Consider the following 14,249-nt stretch of genomic DNA (forward strand, 5'->3'; position numbering starts at 1 on the left):
TGCGGCATTTAAAAAAAACTTAGTCCTATTAGTAGTTAATGGTCGCCCTTGGTTACCGGATGAAGGAGAGGACGTTTGAGCCATCATACTTTCATGCTCTGGTCTCCGCGGAATCATTCACAGGCTTGTCGTTAAATTAACCGGCTCGCTGGTCACACCGAGCGTTCATTCAATTTGCATCAAAGTGAGACTTCACATGTATATTTAACTGCCTCGTGAGTGTGAACCCAGAGTTTTCGTATGCTGTTGTAACTGAATTTATTTGGTCTATAATGCTAAGACTTTGGAACGAGGACATGATAAAGACACGTGACTCGCACAAAGGCGCTGAATGTGTGAGCTTGCCGATATGCATCCATTCCACCCGCTTTTGGTCCAGGTGTTCATTTTGAGCTTCTTTCTGTTGTACCTGTGCTTTTGTTTGCCAAACTCTCCTGCTCCCCTCCCCACATCCTTCCCCACATGTGCACTCCGCTCATGTGTGTGTATGTGTGTGTGGTGTGTGTGTTTGTGTTGGTTCCCACTAGGCCCCTTCCCCAGTGAACCCCAGTGCGCTGGACCGCACAGCAGCCTGGCTATTGAATATGAATATGCAGTATTTAGACCATGAGGGGATGGAGCACGACTCACTGAGACACAGAGAGGATCTGACACAGGTGCAGAAGGTAACATGTCCCACCCCCCGCCCCCACCCCACCTTCACCTTTCTCTTTCTCCCCTTTCTCAACCACCCCCTCCCTCATAAATCAACACTACTGAAGATGGACCTGACCTCAAGGATCTTCATATTCATTTTTGGAGGAAATGCACTTACGCCGTTTCCTCAAATAGTGTCTTCCAATGACTTGCCAGATGCATGACCTACTTTAAGAATTCCAGAATTCCATAAGAATAAGTGATTCCACTAGTTGACTTTATTTTACATTAAAAAAAAAACTCTACATCTGAGTAAAGAACCTTCAGCCACTATTTGAGGAAATATGGTGAAACGTATTTACACACAAGTGGAAATTAGCGTGTGTGTGCATGTGTATTGTATGTGTTCATGTGTATCGCAGCTTGCTTGTGCGTCTGCATTTCTGTCAGCTAGAGCAACCCCTATTACTCCCCCTTGCTTCCCCCCAGCACTTTTGTTGAATATCGGTTCGGCATTTTGGTCATCTCCCTCGTAAAAGTAGCAAGATAAGAATGACTTACATACATGCTGGACCCGAGAGGGCGGTTGTTTTGGGTAAGAGTGCCACAGAGGGCAAAGGTAGTTCTTGGTAATTCTAAGGTGGGGTAGAGAAGGGTATAAATTTGTTTGAGGTTACTATTCCATATGCCAGAGGTGGTGGGGGGTCTAATGGGAAACGTGTCCCAGTGGGCGGCAGGCAGCAGAGTGATGTTATAAACTAAGAGAAGGTGACAAGTGGAGATAAATCACAGACGCAGCGTTCCTCGCAGCGTGTAATTGAATCATTCTGGGCGCTCCGGTCGGCTGTGTTGGTCCTGCGTCAGTTTGGCATAATGAAACTAGCGGGAGACGTCAAGGCGTCGTAACATATCGTGCACCTTTGCTCATTCAAAACTCAATCCGAAAATCTAAAATCCTGCTTTTACAAATCAATGATGTTGGTTGTGGGGCATCAGAGTGCTCAATGCCCTGCGACAGTGAGGACACATGACTATAGTGTTCCTTAGTTTGTGCCTTTCCTTTCTGAGGGGATTTGATTCTTGATCCCAGATGGGAACCCTGGATTTTCATCAGCTTTACTATGTGACTCCAACCCTTTGGTTCCTTATTCCCCTTGACGCCCATAGTCCTTTAAGTTGAACCTTTCACTTTATTTTGGAGATACTTCAGTGAGTTTTTGTGGGCTAAGTGAGGTTCCACAATCCGGTGCTCAGTCCCAGAAACAGCAGGCGTGATGAAGAGAGTTCTTGCTAGTCCCTATCAGTCCAACTCAAGAGGAAAGGGGAAACTGCTGACAAGGGAGGTCATGACTGATGAGTCTTGATTTAAAAAAAAAAACTATGGCCTCATCTCTTGGTCTTCTTTGTGCAGTACCAGCAGGAGATCGCTCTGCTGCAGGAGAAACTGCGGGCGTCTGTGCAGAAGCTGGAGGAATACGAGGCCCGTCTTAAAGGCCAGGATGAGCAAGCCCAGAAGGTGCTGATGGAGTACCAGGCCAGGCTGGAGGAGTCGGAGGAGCGCTTGCGCCGGCAGCAGGATGACAAGGACCTCCAGATGAAGGGCATCATCAGCAGGTGGGGAACCGCAAGGCAGGAGTAAGTTAGTAACACTTGCGGTTTTGTCCTTATCTGACACTCTTGTTGTTCTCTGCTCAGGTTAATGTCGGTGGAGGAGGAGCTAAAGAAAGATCACTCGGATATGCAGGCCGTGGTGGACTCCAAGCAGAAAATCATTGACGCACAGGTCAGTCAGATTTAGTTTTAAATTTGATTTTATAACTATAAAATTGTTGATTGTTGATTTGTCGATTCGCTTTCCTGATTGAGCTTGTCTGTGTCCATCCAGGAGAAGCGCATTGCTTCGCTAGATGCCGCCAACGCCCGCCTAATGAGCGCCCTGACCCAGCTGAAAGAGCGCTACAGCACGCAGTCGCGCAACGGCATCTCACCGACCAACCCCACCAAACTGCAGATCACCGAGAACGGAGAGTTCCGGAACAGCAGTAACTGCTAGAGACATGAACGCTACGACGGTGAAGACAGAACCCAGATTGGAAAACTCAGTGGGAATGTTATTTTAACAAGGACAGCGCTAGTGGAAGACATTTCCACATTTTGTGCGCAGTACGCGAGTGCCGATTGCAGGACGCAAGAGGCGAGACCTGAGCTCGAGGGACAGAGCACCGGACGGCCTTCGTTGGGGGGGCGGGTCGGAGCTTGTACATATGAACTATCCACCCAACACGTTTCCATTGGATGTATGAGGCTGCTGGGATAACGGATGGAGCCGCCTGGGATGAACCACTATGTGGCGTGAGGACTCCTCGACAACCACTCAAGAAACATTGCAGAATCACTGTTGAGGATAAATAACTAGTGCTTTACCTTAAAAGTCCATGTTTATAGACAACCAAATAGGAACTAAAAATCCCGATATTTTTAGTCCAAAAACAACCTCTTCGATCAGCCCTTGGGCGTGCTGTTAAGCATCCCGGGTGACCTCCCCCAGCCCCGAACCCCCATGTAGTGCACTTTGTGAAAGCTATTGGTACATGAAACGCCTTAAGCTAGGATCGCAACTTTATTCCACAGCTCGGCTATTTCTTGCAAAGAAAAAAAAAAGACAAAAAGGCACAATTATATGCTGTGGATTTGTAAAGGATAGAGCTTGTACAAACGTATATGTATTATGAAAGTAAATCAGATTTATGTGCTACTATATTGATGCAATTTAATATAGATGTATGCGTTTCCATTTTGCTTCTAGAGTATACACACACATACCTATATTTGATAATTTCAAATATAAGAACAGACTTGTATTTAGGAGTTTTATTTTTCTTCTTAAAAGATGAATAACGGGAGATGGGTGGAAAACGCAACCTGGAAGCACCGGCGCCGCTTCCTTTAGAATCTGATTACAGTTGATCAAGTTTCCTGTGCTTGGCGCAGTTCTGAGAAGGATCTCAAGGCAGTCTTGGATCTCAGTCCGGGTCACGTGTACTTTTCTTGCGCAAGTAGCTGGAGATGTGAGGGATGTGTTTGACACGCTATACACTGGATTTGGCGAGCCGCGGCTGTAAAGGACCTTTGTTACGAATTCTCTCCCATGTTGGTGATGATTTTAGGTCCAAAATGTGACTTGGTTGAAGCAGAATCTGCTCTGTGGGATTTTTGTCCTGTCCTAACGCTTCTCCTGGACCTTCCCGACAATCCTAATCTACTAGAAAACCTAAGCCCAGCATTAAACTCCGACTGCCACACCACTTTTCGCCATACTACACTAAAAACCAACCCTTTCCTTAATTCCTAATACTAATATCCTAGGAAATGTAACCGAAAGATTCTCTCAATACTGAATCCTAACACTGACTCCCTGAGCCGCACCACCCTTACCTTTACCCACCCCCTAACACTAAACTACTAAATCCTACCCCACCCGGCATAAACCTTAACCTTATCCCAACTAATCACTGTCCTACTCGAAAATATAACCCCTTCCCTAAAACCAAATCCTTATCTATACCCTTACACTGCTTCCTGTAACTAATTCCCTGTATTGTACCCTACCCTAAGACCTAAACTTACCTAAACAACTCTAATCTTACACTCCTACCTTAAACCTTCCTGAAGATCCTTTCCCCACACAACTCTTAAACCAAGACCTCAACACTACCCCAACACAGATTCTCTACACCCTCCCGCCTTTGCCAGTACCCATGATTCTTCTGAATGTGAAGCCACTAGCAAGTCCTGCTAAACTAATTTTGGATCCTATTTGCCTTCCTTACCAGTGGTAGCTATTGTTTTTGTTACCAATCAGGAAGTAATGCAAAAAGAGATATGAGTCAATATATATGAGTGAGTCTGGACAGTCTGGTCTAGTGTAAATAAAAAGCTGACACTATTTTTTACCTAAAGTTGACAGAGCTTTTTGTAAACGTACCTCGTCGCTCGCTCCAACTCTGCTGTATCGTCATGGGTGTTTGTAAATACAAACTAGCTCCTCGGTTGTAAACCCGTCACCCATTCAGTGTTCTTCCCCCCTCGTTATGGCGAAGTTTTGACTGTGCGATCGCGAGCCAAACAACACATTACGCAAACAGGAGAGAGTCTTGGCCGGTTTTGTTCAGTCCCGACGAGACTGGCGAGCACAATCCTGAATTTCTCATCTGTTGATGTCTATGCACTTTTATGTTAAATGGCTGTTTGATTAGTTTGTTTTATTGTTGTTTTTTACGCAGCACCTATGTCAAATTGTATCTGATGACATCTGAAAAAAAGATTTCACACAGAATCAAAAACATTCTAACACTAAAATGAAGACTATGCAGCTTTGAAGTCTTTTTTGATTTACTTCTCCTAAACAATGCCTCATAATTATGGCATCCCTCGCAATGTTTAGCTAGCAGGAATCCAATACGGATCAAGTTCATAAAGGCATGGAAAAAACGTAATAAGTTAATAAGTCATTAACTTCCCTGATTTTACCAGTTCAAGTTTCTTGTTATCTTCTTATCATTATGAACCTTTGTGGGGCCCCGTACTAAGATTCCGGTACGTTAGCTACTCCTGCCTGTGATGGTAAAACTAGCTCTTAGGCTAACTTTTTAGCTAAGTGGCCAAAAAAAAGTTGCAGTCTCTCTTTACGACTGTTGCGAATGTTACTTGTGCTCCCGTACATTAAAACACTCTTTAACATTGTCTAGCCCGCTATGCTAACGCCGTAGAATCTTTCCGAGTTTACAGGACGAGCTCAAGCAGAAGATAAATCAGCTATAAATACAGCAAAAAATAAAATAAAAAAGATGTATGTTTTCTATGAACTTGTAGAAAATACTTTTTGTAAGTATGTTGAAAGTCTATAAAGTATTTGTTGCATTAACGACCGTGACAAAACAATAATGTACAGAGGAACTTGTGTTGTCAACATGTGGCCGTGCAATTTATGTACATTTGCAACAAGACCTATTAAAGTTTTATTTAGCTATTTTCAGCCCTCTGCGTCCGTTTCGTTGTTGTCGTCACTGACGCCATGAAAGGAAGGACATATGCTCAGACTCCAAAAAGGAGATGGGATGCAAGCTTTGAGAAGCGAAGCTGACCTACATTCTGCCTGATTGTTATTCCCTGCAGCGGCTCGCAGAAAGCCTGCGGCCTTCACAGTAACAACAAAGAGGGTGCTGTGATAGTCCTGTAGTGAAATTCCAAATATTTACAGGTAGGAGATGCTAGCGTGCTATGCTAGCGGCATCCGTCTCTTATGTCCCTGCGGTGATACTGTAGCCTGCGCAACGTGATGTAAACAATAGGGGTGTAAAAGTGAGTATTGGGGTGTTTTTTTCATATCTAGAGTGTTAAAACTCATATTGAGAATGTTATAAACAAGTTTTCTATGCTCTAACTACAAAAACAAAGAAGGGATGACTGTAATTGCATTGACATTATTTCTTATGGGGAAAAAATTGATAGCGTTAGCATCCGTTTCGGTTGTAAAGGGACCTTCTGGAATGAAGAAACAACGCTAACAAAGGTTCCACTGTTGACCTTTTTACCATACATCATGTTTCATAGACATACAGTACAATAGCTTTGTTAAATGGCCAAGTCAAGTGTCGTGCAGTGTCATGTGTCCTTGTTAGTTGTGCATGTGTTCTACCTGCAACATGCTCGTTGTGTTGAATGTATGTTCATGTAGCTCGCCAGTGATGGGCCTCCAAAAGAAACGGTCATTGAAACACACGCTCCCCTTCATGCATTTCTGTGCAAAATGTCTCTTTGTGCAAAATCAATCAAGAGGTCAGTAATAACAATAAGAACAATGTACCGTGTATCTCCATGTGTCAGCAGTTGTTAAATGCAGCCACATTATGAGTTGCCAGGCAAAGATGAAGGCAAGCAAATAGCTGCCATGTAGGATCTGCAAATAAATTAAAAAGTCGATAGCACAGTCTTCATATTTGCTGAAAACGGCGACAGACATGCACCAACCTCCTCGCGCCGCCTCACTCCATCACTGCTGACAAACCTTTAGTGTCCATTCTCCCCCTCCCTCGCGCCTCACACGTAACGCCCGCCAGCGCTGCCTCAGTTCTCCACGTTGGCCCTGAGCGTGCGAGACTTCAGTCGTGCATGCAGCCGGTAGTCCTGGCTGGACGCCCGACGCAGGGGCCCCGGCGAGACCAGCCTGGGGTTGGCGGGGCTCGTGTTCTTGATGCCCCGCGAGACCAACCTGCCGCAGCTGACCGAGCGACGCTCCTCCACACCCGGCTGGGACTCCAGCTGGGCCTCGCAGAGCTCTAGCAGTGACATCACCTGCTCCCGCGGTGACTGGGATTTGAACCTGCGCGCTGCCAGGTAAAAGAAGGCCTCCACAAAGGCTTGCAGTCCCATACCTGCAGGTGAAAGAACAGAAGGGAAAACCCTTCTAAAAAAGCCCACCTTGAATTTATTGTCTTTTCTTAACAATATTTTGCAGAGAAAATAATGAATAATAGACATCACATATATTGTGACGCTGCAGCTGTACTGATAATTGCATCTTGAAGTCTATGAGGCCAAGTGGGGTGCACTACTTGGCTATAACCACCAAAGGCGCTGTTGCATCTAGTTTGCTGTGTGATGAAGACAGACAAAACAAATATGAAAATATGTCAACGATGGGATGGTGATCTACACTTACATTATAGCAGCATTATTCTTGTGGAAACAGGAGTTCAGAATACTCAGAGATTTTTCCATCCCACGACATATATTTTCAGGGCTGTCAATTCTATTGTAGACCTCTGCTTTTTCTGCTCATTAAGAATAAGAATTTTGTGATGTGATCATTTCATTACTTTTTGTAAAGAAGGGGAGCTGAATCTGCGGCAGTGAAAATGTGAGAAGGTTTTTATTTTTATTTTAAGACGAATATGAGGTGTCAAAATGAAAAGGCGGTCACGAGTTTGCCAATGAGATGCAGACCAGGAAGCCACCTGTTGATGCAGAAAGCATCTTCATGATTTTGCTAAAGGATTCCGAGCTATCCTTCCTTACCTGCCTCCCGAGAGTCCGGCAATGCTCCGGACCAGCGGCGTGCAATGTCGATATACAGGATGTCCACAGATGCCATGGTGAAGTTACTGCTGCTGAGCTTACAGTTCCTGCGTGCGCACACAATCAATATCACAGTCATGAATCAAACACCAGCTCGGTCTCGGGCTCCTCACGTCCTGGTAAGGAACGTACCTGATGAAGGTTCGGAACGCTGTGGGGCCCAGACGCATGTTGCCCTTAACCCCCAGGAAGCGGATGAAGAGGGCGGCGATCCGCTCCACCAGTCGCAGATAGTTGAACTGCCGGTTGTACTTTGGGTAGACCTGCTTGAGACACAGCGAGGGCATGGCGCCACCTTCCTGCTGGTTCCTGTCCTGGGACTCCACTTGGGCCTCCTCCCCAACGCCCTTCACTTGGGAACTTTGAAAGAAAGAAAATAAATAAATACGTATATACATATGTGTGTGTGTATGTGTACATATACTATATATTTTTTTGTTTTCTTCAAGAAAAAAGTAAACATCTTTAGTCTCAGAAAATTACAACTTCATAAATATATTTCATTCTATAGTTCAACTTTTTCTACTAATTCTATGAGTATTTCTTCAATGTCAGTTGGGCCTTTATATTTCTAAGTAGCACTTAAACTGTGTCATGGTGATAGAAATGCCAGAGGTTTATGTAAAATAAAAAATGTTCAAGGGCAAGTGAAGGATGCTGATTCCTGATAGATGAAGATGAAACAGGAGAAAGGCGATTAAACAGAGGGATTACAGCAATATGTCACGAGTATTCATGAATGTAACAGCACAGAGAGTATTATCTCTGAGGAGATACGCCGTTCACTACGTGGAGCAAAAATAAGATTTAGTAGATCATCTGAAGGGAGGAGAGCTGGTGGTAAAATAGAAAGAGTAAATCCTCTTTGTCAAGGAATAAAAACAGACACAAGGCGGGGGGGTTGGGGGGGTGCTAGTAAGATGAATTGCCACACAGGGAAGGCAGTCAGCCAGACTCCAACAACAACAACAATGTGGACTTCCAGCTTAATCCTCCCTCTGAACAAGCAGAGGAACGTTTGGGCTCCAAGGAATGGACCAGAGTGAGATATCACATCCTGAGAGTTTTGGGGGGGGTTATGCATAGTTAACATACGTGGGTGTTTTCTTGAGGCCAGGGTCCACCAGGCGTAGAGTGTCCCTGATCACGCCCACTTTGACCTCCTCATCTACTGGACTGTTAACGCACTCGAAGACTCCTGGTGCCACCTGGAAGACAAGCACAGGAGTATACTGCTGCTGCTGCTGCTGCTGCATCGGTCGTAAGGTAGTGTAGCAAGCAAGCTTTTCACCTCCTGCTCGTGCTCTATTCTCATGCTGGGGTTGGAGTTGACTTCCAGCAGAACGGGCTTCAGGTTCTTCATCAGGAGGATGTCGAAACCTAAGATCTGACACACAACCGCACATGAAAACTTGGTTGATTTTTAAGGACAATTGCCACACCACCACGCCACCAACCTGGAAGCACGTGGGTCCAGGCTTCCCAGGCGGGATGTCAGCCTGATAGTAAACTTTCAGTTCAGGCACCACGGCAATGATGGTCTTGATGACCAGTGAGATGATGTCCGACCACACCCGCTTGATGTCCACGCCCTTGGCGGCGAGTCTGTGCAGCACGCTGGAGAGCGTGCGCTTACTGCCTGTGCTCTGACTGTCCGAGTGGACGAAGTTGCCGCTGTGGACGTTGAGGGAGTAGTTGGTCAGGTGCATGAAGACCTGACCCAGGTTCTTCTGGCTTGGCTCCTAAAGCGGGACACAAGCGGCTGTTATTGCCAATCCGTTTGAATCCCTGTCATGACCCCATGTGTTTAACAACAAGGGATGGGCTTTCCAAAATAACTCCATTCTTTTAACTGTGTGAAAGTAGTTCAGCAACATAGTGGTACCATAGTTGTAGAGACGCAGTGTACGCCACTTTAACCAGCCTGCGACACCTCACGACTTCTCTTTTTGTGCCAGAAGCATGTGTAGTATTGCAGTATTTTCAACTGTGGGAGGAATTTATGCTTTGTTCGTGTTTGTTTTGGGACTTCTTTGGTTGACGACCGGTGGCAGTATGGAGGTATCGTGATGGTGTGGAAGTGCACCACTTTCACACTAGCGCTCCAGACTGCAACTAAAGTGTGAGACATTGTGAATACATTTTTAATCTGCTCGCCATGTGCAAATAGATAAAAGTAAGTCAATGAATGAACGTTAAACAAAGGAGAACATAACCCCCGTGAAAAGTGCGTATCAACTCAAACGCGGTATTGTGTCACCATGGCTACCTGGTAGGGCTCGGTGCAAAAGCGCGTGAGGCCCTCCTTGGCGATGTAGATCTCCAGCGGCTCCAGCGACTTGAGCAGCACGTAGAGCCGGATGTCGAACTTGAGCTTGTCGACGAGTAGCGGCTTCTGGATGTACTCCTGCACCACCGCCTGCTTGGCCTGGGAGCCCTCTGACAGCCGCAGCTCGGTGGGGTCGCGGATGAGGTAGATGCCGTCGCCCTGAGAGCCGCTGTCGGGCTTGACGATGAAGGTGGGGTTGAGCGTTGGGTCGTGCTCTTTCACCATGCGGATCTGACAGAAGAGAAATGAGAAGTAGCGTCTGATGCGGTCTACTTGATACCACAGTATGTACTATTAATTTTATCACACGCTTTATTGCAGACATAAAACTTAACGTTAAACTTCAGCCAGGCAGCAGTTCCAACCACAAGATAGATGTAATATTGCTGGAGGTGAAACATAAGTTCTCATGAAATGTTATGTAACTGGCTGATGGTGAGGCAGCCTTATGGCGTTTAAACAACATACTCTGGCGCTCCCTGCTGGACATACTATGGAAATGAACTTCATTTTGCTGGACTGACAAGTACACATGATTTTATTAAACATTATTTGCCACTAATAGGGCCGTGCAATATGACAAAAACACTAAATGGTAATAACCTGTGTGGAGAACTGCTGGTACTCCTCGGGTAGGATCCATGACCGTGGGTAAAAGTCGTACTCCTCGGGGAACAGCTCTTGCATAGTCCTAACTGATCTGCTGAGGTTGATCTTGCGCGACATTTCCAGCATTCCTAAAAGACGAGACAAGATGTTTTTAAAGCAAAGGTGAAACATTATTTCCAGAAAATAATGAATGAAATATCGGGAATACCTGGGAACTTGTTCACCTGGCCCGACACGATGTTGTCATTGTCGTGGAAGGAGACACCGTGCCAGTAGATGTCACACGCCGCTCGTCTTCCCAGTGGAAACTGCTTGGTAAAAATTAATCAAAAGAAAATCTGAATAGTGATCATAACAGGTGTTATGGTACCTAGCGCTAGCCACCAACTCAGTAGCCGCTTTACTTATGTTAAATATTTCATCATTATAGTTCAAAGATTATTGCTTTAACCACAGTTAGTGTTTCTCAAACGTTCATTTACCTGTGGCGGCCCACACAAACACTTTATACTGCATGTGTAGCTCTTAAAAATAGATGGTGTTCATTTGCAGGATCCACTGTCGCGTGTGTCGCGTGTTGTTCTGTTGGTGCTGGAGTGGAAGGATAATCTTGATTACCTGTAGCTTAGGCAAGTTGTGATGAGAATGTGCGACTCTAAAAGGATTTTAAAGCGTGAGGACATCTATGACCACAAAGCGCATTACAACATGATTGATGCCTTCCCAAATATGCGTCCGTGCTCAATAGTGACTTACAAAGACGGTATCGTTCTTTGAGCTATTGCTCTTGGCGGCACGGTCCATCGTGACAAAAACACACCTAGACTTTGGGACGAGGATGATCCCTGAAAGAAGTGCATCCCATTAGTGAGTCAGCATGCAAGCGTGTGAAAGCCTGCATAACAGCTGAGCGAGGGCCGCCACAGATTGAAATCAAGGGTATGAAGAGTCGTTTTGATAATTAGGTCAAACTTTAACGTGAAAAACTGTGCCAAGGACCTGACCACAAGACCCAGAAGTTGTGAAAGACACCTTTTGGCTCTCCCCGGACATTTCAAACTCTTGTTGATTCACTCTCATCTTCCGCTGCTGTCAATTTGGCCCGCTGCATTCTCTTTGCCTGAAAGAGGACTTAGCTACTATTGGATTAGGCCAGCTTAAGGCTAACCATTTCCACTCTTCAAGTCAATGCCATATGCTTAAAATCAGCCAACACCTGGCTCTGCAGATGCATGGAAGCACGACTCTAAACGCGGGCGACGACGTGACAATGGTCAAATTAAATTAAAAGATAAACGCATAAGGAGTTCAAACTCCTCCAACAGGTGAGCAGATAGAGATGGACACTGTTCACTGCGGGGGGGTCCATGTCATGACAACAAAGCAGCTACTGTTTCACGTAATTGGGTTTACGGCCCGGGCACCTGCCTACCTGTCAAAGCCGTCTTTTTACTCCTCATGCATAATGGAAGCTGTGGTCATAACGGTCCCAAAAGAACTGAATCAATTAGTCACACTGTGAATATTTAATGACAACCCTTAGGTCACCAGGCAAATGCCTTGTTTATCTACAAGTTATCAACACTTCCGTGGGACACCAGTAATACAGCTGATTGCTAGCAAGCTCCAGAGAATAAACACTGGCGTCCCCCAAGGCTCGATGCCAAGGGCACTGCTACTTTCTCTCCATACCAAATCATATTGTCATCTAATGATTTTAAAAATTTAAAAACCCGAAGATCATAAAATCTCACAATCACATTGATAGCGATGACAGCACAACGTGAGCTAACATATGCTAATGTTTTACTTGCATGTATGGTTATCATCTCCTTACACATGTGATACCATACATGTCTGTTTTGACACAAACAAATAAAGAACATGAAAACAATTCTACAAACCTCTTTCCACTTCAGCTGTTTGATGCTAATCTTCACTGCCTCCAGAGAGGTTTTGGCCTTGGATGTGTCCACCTTGACCGGTCTTCTCTTCTTTGTAAGCTTGCCTCCATCCTCGTTGTGGGTGTTACTGGAAGGATGATGGATCGTCGCATAGTTCCCATTAGTCTCCCACTTGCCGTGCAGTACCTTCGCGGCTCCTTTGACGAGGAGCGGTTTCTCAACTTTGCTGAGATGTTTTCCAACTTGAGCACTGTCCTTCCCGGTCGTAATGCGGCATTCGGTGGTGTGTTTACAAGCGAGGGCGGATGCTCGGGGTGGGGTGTCGGAAGCATCCTCATCCAGCAACACTGGTGATGGAAGCAAACAAGGAGGCACCTGTTCCTCGGCTTCCACGCCCTGCTTCCTCTGCACGCCCTCGACACAAGCTTGCATCTGCAGATCAGGCTGAGCCATGCCATAATAATCAGTCATTATGCGCAGTCCTCAGACTGGCGCTGATAGGCTGGGTGGAGATGTAGCAAACAGTCCGCTCTCGCTACCTGCATTGCTGTTGGAAACTGCTTGCGAGCTGGCTGCCACTTTGTTTTTAGTCAGCCAACAAGGTTGTTCTTTCGGAAAGGAAAAGTGAGGCTACATAACATAGCTAACCGGCACAAAGAAACAGTGGCAGTTGTCAACAGCTGAGCTAGCCACCTGATGTTAGCCGAACCTGATGCTAGCCGGCATGCTAGCTGCCGAGACGGCTCTATGACGTTAACCTCCCAGGTACCGGCGGCTCCCAGGTTATATTCAGACAGTGACCGGCGACGACACACTCTACACTCCCTTCCCGGCGACACCGCTCCGCCAAAGGAACCGCCGTCAACAAGCAGCTGGTCGCCGAGCAGCCGCTAGCCCAGCCTCCATCTGTGGAGAGCTGTGTTGCATTCAAGGATCCTCGTTAACACTGACATGCGCCGTTTAGGTTCGGGACAGTTTCTCCCGTTAAGTCAGGCTGCCATCGAGCTGTAATCGTTTGGGGTTATCATATCAATAGAAACACCGTGGTTTTAGACTGTTTGTGGTCCATTCAGTACAACTATTACTAATTCGAGATGTTTCTAACTATGGGTGAGTATTATTTCCGACCGTTTATGAAGGCAATACGAGGATGCCAGATTCCAGTGGCTTCGTCCACCCTAAGTAACCAAACAACATCCATTTAAAACAAATTGCATGAATAAATAAATGTTTGGACCACCAATACCCTAAAAGTAAGAACCGAGTTTAAAGTATGTTATATGTTGTCCAGTATAACAATATACCACTTCACCACACAGGAGCAAGCCAATAGCCTGATCATTTAAATAAAACTATCTAAAATGAATTATTAAAACATGCCCCACTCGCCTATGACTTTTTCAAAGTTTGTGACTAACATAATGTTGATATCTTCTTAGATGAATGCAGAAAAACCTGAACGCAGTAGTTTAAACATTCATATGTAATCCACCTCTCTGAATTTGTGTAAAATTGCCACTTTTGTCTTTGGTGTCCCTCAAGGTGTAGTGTTAGACCCATCGCCAAATTAATGTTGTATTTGCCAAACTCTGTGACCTTTACCCTTCACTGCACAAGCACAAAGCATTGTCAAT

General features: G+C 45.5%; 2 protein-coding genes across 17 annotated transcripts in view; one reads left to right on the plus strand and one right to left on the minus strand.

The window, feature by feature from the left end:
- The window catches only part of LOC131120056 (disabled homolog 2-interacting protein-like), a 75,199-nt gene extending 69,528 nt beyond the window's left edge, over positions 1–5,671 (plus strand). For 13 of the 14 annotated variants that reach the window (XM_058065095.2, XM_058065096.2, XM_058065101.2 and 10 more), the window contains 4 exons: positions 528–665; positions 2,048–2,250; positions 2,332–2,419; positions 2,522–5,671. In XM_058065095.2, the coding sequence (XP_057921078.2) occupies positions 528–665; positions 2,048–2,250; positions 2,332–2,419; positions 2,522–2,689 (597 nt within the window). In that variant the 3' untranslated portion in view covers positions 2,690–5,671. The remainder of the gene's footprint in view (positions 1–527; positions 666–2,047; positions 2,251–2,331; positions 2,420–2,521) is intronic. The other variant, XM_058065098.2, reaches the window with a different exon arrangement.
- On the minus strand, positions 5,191–13,928 carry ttll11 (tubulin tyrosine ligase-like family, member 11). Of its 3 annotated transcripts, XR_009126648.2 has the most exons (11): positions 12,616–13,928; positions 10,920–11,022; positions 10,706–10,839; positions 10,043–10,333; positions 9,231–9,515; positions 9,065–9,160; positions 8,869–8,981; positions 7,906–8,133; positions 7,714–7,820; positions 6,667–7,070; positions 5,191–6,595 (listed from the first exon to the last, which is right to left on the minus strand). XR_009126648.2 is itself a non-coding variant. In XM_058065114.2 (10 exons), exons 1-10 carry the CDS (start codon positions 13,084–13,086, stop codon positions 6,763–6,765), a joined length of 2,136 nt encoding a protein of 711 aa, XP_057921097.2. In that variant the 5' UTR covers positions 13,087–13,928; the 3' UTR covers positions 5,191–6,762. The 3 variants fall into 3 exon arrangements, 2 of the variants coding, with proteins under 2 accessions (XP_057921097.2, XP_057921098.2); XM_058065114.2 differs by having other exon boundaries at positions 5,191–7,070; XM_058065115.2 differs by having other exon boundaries at positions 5,191–7,070; positions 10,920–11,019; positions 12,616–13,590.
- Positions 13,929–14,249: the final 321 nt, after the last annotated feature.

This window comes from Doryrhamphus excisus, linkage group LG10 (genome assembly GCF_037039965.1).
Source record: "Doryrhamphus excisus strain RoL-2023G ecotype Guam linkage group LG10, RoL_Dexc_Guam_v1.1, whole genome shotgun sequence".
In the NCBI taxonomy this organism is placed as follows: Eukaryota; Metazoa; Chordata; class Actinopteri; order Syngnathiformes; family Syngnathidae; genus Doryrhamphus; species Doryrhamphus excisus.